Source organism: Coregonus clupeaformis, chromosome 17 (genome assembly GCF_020615455.1).
Source record: "Coregonus clupeaformis isolate EN_2021a chromosome 17, ASM2061545v1, whole genome shotgun sequence".
Lineage (NCBI taxonomy): Eukaryota > Metazoa > Chordata > Actinopteri > Salmoniformes > Salmonidae > Coregonus > Coregonus clupeaformis.
In genome coordinates, this window is record NC_059208.1 from 28,668,460 (window position 1) to 28,672,130 (window position 3,671).

Genomic DNA, 3,671 nt, shown 5'->3' on the forward strand with positions numbered 1-3,671 from the left:
ACATTTTCAGCTTCCAGGAATTGTGTACAGATCCTTGCGTCATGAGGTGAATGCGGCTGATGAATGGCACGACAATGGGCCTCAGGATCTCGTCACGGTGTCTCTGTGCATTCAAATTGCCATCGATAAAGTGCAATTGTGTTTGTGGTCCTTAGGTTATGCCTGCCCATACCATAACCCCACCGCCACCATGGGGCACGTTGACATCAGCAAACCACTCGCCCACAAGACGCCATACAAGCTGTCTGCCATCTTCCATGTACTATTGAAACTGGGATTCATCCGTGAAGAGTACACTTCTCCTGTGGTCATCAACGGTGAGCATTTGCCCACAGATGTCGGTTACGACGCCAAACTGCAGTCAGGTCAAGACCCTGGTGAGGACGACAAGCACGCAGATGAGCTTCCCAGAGTTTCTGACCGTTTGTGCAGAAAACAAAGAAATAAAGTATGAAATGTATGCACTCACGACTAAGTCGCTCTGGATAAGAGCGTCTGCTATTTGGCTAAAATGTAAATGTAATCATGCTGTTTAATCAGCTTCTTGATGTGCCACACCTGTCAGGCAAAGGAGAAATGCGCACTAACAGGGATGTAAACAAATGTGCGCAATTTTTTTTTAGAGAAATAAGCATTTTGTGCATATGGAAAATTTGATCTATTGTTTTATCTCATGAAACCTAGGACCAACACTTTTCTGCATTTATATTTTTGTTCAGTGTAGACGCCTGGTTCAAATAGAAGCCTGTCTCTAATAAGCGCCTATTGTGTAGAGTGATTTAAGAAAATAAATGCTGCCCATTAATTAAATTTTTATGGTAATATAAGACTACTAGCCTTGTTAGTTGAGTGTTTTGACTTTTGGCTAATAATGCATAATTGTGTGTTCTTCATCTTTGCAAAGCAGCCTAATTCTGCAGTGTTGTGTGTGTGTATAGGCTGTTATGGTCCCGGGACACACTCTTTTCATGGCACTTCGATACCAAGTGGTTTTCATAGCAGGTAAGGAGCGCATTTTCCTAACCTTAATTTCAGTCTCCTAACCTGCTATGTTAATTATCCTAACCTGCTGTGTAAGTTCTCCTCACCTGCTATGAAAACGTCACTAAAGTATCGAAGTGCCATGAAAAGAGTTTCCCTTATGGTGCCTGACCTAGTCTAGCTCTTGTCTTGGTAAGGCTGATGCTCACTGAAAATCTGCTTCTCTTTTCACTCAGAATGCCAGTAAGGAGGAAAGTGTTTACATTAGAGGCACTTTAGTCAACAAGATGAAGATCAAACAACATGCACAAACTAAACCAATGCACAAAAAAAACAAGGGGACTAAACACCATGGAAACCTGGGTATAACACACACAGAACATGACCCACAGTCAGGCGATGACTCCACCGGCAGAGATGAATCAGACTTTACCCAAGCCCTCTCCAAAGAGCACCAGTTCAAATCATCATTCAGATTCTAGTCCACTCCACAAGGATCCTGTGGTAGTGCTAACCAGGTTGGCTGATGTAAGTAGGATTAGTGTTTTCTAATGTGTCTAGTATCGTGGCAAGATCATTAAGATTGTTAATGCATACTTGTAGTTTCTGTCTCTTTCTAATCCACAAGGTGGTGGTTAAGACACTTCTGAGAGACATTAAAGTGTGTTTGGTGAAGGAGGAGACGGATGCCAGGAGGGATGAATGCAACAATGGAGGTAGGACATACTGTTTATCATACTCCAGTCTACTCCCAACAGTGCAGTTTAAATGATTGATGGTTACTGGAACATTCATATTAACCTCTATTGGATCGGTGTCCCGTATACGGGACGGTTGCGCTAACGTGCGCTAATGTGATTAGCATGACTGTTGTAAGTAACAGCAAACTTTCCAGGACATAGACATGTCTTACATGGGCAGAAAGCTCAAATTCTTGTTAATATAACTGCACTGTCCAATTTACAGTAGCTATTACAGTGGGAAAATACCATGCTATTGTTTGAGGAGAGTGCACAACAACAAAACTTGTATATCCTTGCTTCAGGTCTTGAGCTATAGGCAGTTAGATTTGGGTATGTCATTTTAGGCGAAAATTGAAAAAAGGGGTCGGATCCTTAAGAGGTTAATAAGGTTTTAATTTGATATGGGCAATGACTATTGAATGAGGAAAATGACATTTGCTATTATTGTCTCTTCCCTTCCTCCCCTCTTATCATACCCATCTCTTCTCTCTCTCACTCTCAGGTTCTTCTCAGTTTTTTCCTTGTCCACACTGCACCATCTCCTTCACTTACTGTTATTTCCTGGAGAACCACATCAAGACCAAACACCAGAAGCAGTACCTGGCCATATTGAAAAGCCAAGTCTCAAAGAGTAAAACCGTGTACGGCCCCACACACAGCTGTCCCCACTGTAGCTGCATGTTCCATACACCACGACAGCTAGACATTCACACCCGCAAGGCCCACCCCTCTGCCCTTTCCCAGAAACCTGCCCCTCCCCGGAAACCTGCCCGTCCCCACAGGGTTCAGAAGTTCCACACCTGCCCACAGTGTTCCCGCAGATTCAAGTACCTGGGCAGCCTGCTGAAGCACTGCAAGAGTTTGCACAAAATTGCCGTTGTTCTCACCAATGGACACATTAGTTGCGCGGACTGTGGGAAGAGCTTTGAGAATTGCTGGGGCCTGGGGCCTCACCGGTGTCACGAACCAGAGGGTTCTAAACCTAAGGACACTAAGCCTGTGATCTGTCTGGAAGTCGGCTTCCAATGCTTAGAGTGTGGCAAGATCCTCACTACTCCTACGAGCCTGAACACTCACATGCGCATCCACACCGGAGAGAAGCCTTATGTCTGCAAGGAGTGCGGCAAGCGCTTCTCAGGTACCAGCGCTTACCGTTATCACTTGTTAATACACAATGGGGTCAAGCCATTCAATTGCCACGACTGCGGGAAGGCTTTCAAACAGAAGTCGCTCCTCAGAAAACACAAGACTGTTCACTCTGGTGAGAGGAAGTACTCCTGCTCCCAATGTGACAGGCAGTTTGCATACAGGGAGAGTCTGGCGCTTCACCTGCGCACACACTCAGGGGAGAGACCTTTCAAATGTACTGTGTGTGGTAAAGACTTTGCTGACAAAGGTTATCTGAAAACTCATCTGAAGATCCACAGCAACCAGAAAAACTACCATTGTGGGGTTTGTGGGTGGAAGTTCATTAGGATTGGGGTGCTGAACACACACCTGCGCTCACACACCGTGGAGAGGCCTTACCACTGCACAGTGTGTGACAAGCAATTTTCCCGACTCGACCACCTGAAGAACCACCAGCGCACTCACACAGGTGAGAAACCATACACCTGTACAGAGTGCGGTAAAAGCTTCACTCAGTCTGGAGATCTGGCCAAACACAAGCGCTTCCACACTGGGGAAAGGCCATTTGAATGTTCTGAATGCCACAGCCGGTTTATCTGTTCAGGTTCTCTGACCCTGCACATGAGGACCCACACTCACCGTGATGTAAAGCCATACTCCTGCCAAGAGTGTGGGAAGAGCTTTTATGAACAGAGTCACGTTAAAGTCCACATGAAAATCCACAAGGGGAAATGTTATTCCTGCCCCCACTGCTTTGTCAGCTTTGCTCGCAAGTCCAACCTCTCCAAACACCTGCTTAGATGTCGTAAACCTAAATGA

The 3,671-nt window shown here is 45.5% G+C and overlaps 1 protein-coding gene across 1 annotated transcript; it reads left to right on the top strand.

Moving 5' to 3' along the window:
- Positions 1-2,125: 2,125 nt before the first annotated feature.
- LOC121585362 (gastrula zinc finger protein XlCGF57.1-like) lies at positions 2,126-3,671 on the top strand. The gene is made up of 2 exons (XM_041901734.1): positions 2,126-2,129; positions 2,227-3,671. Exons 1-2 carry the CDS (start codon positions 2,126-2,128, stop codon positions 3,669-3,671), a joined length of 1,449 nt encoding a protein of 482 aa, XP_041757668.1.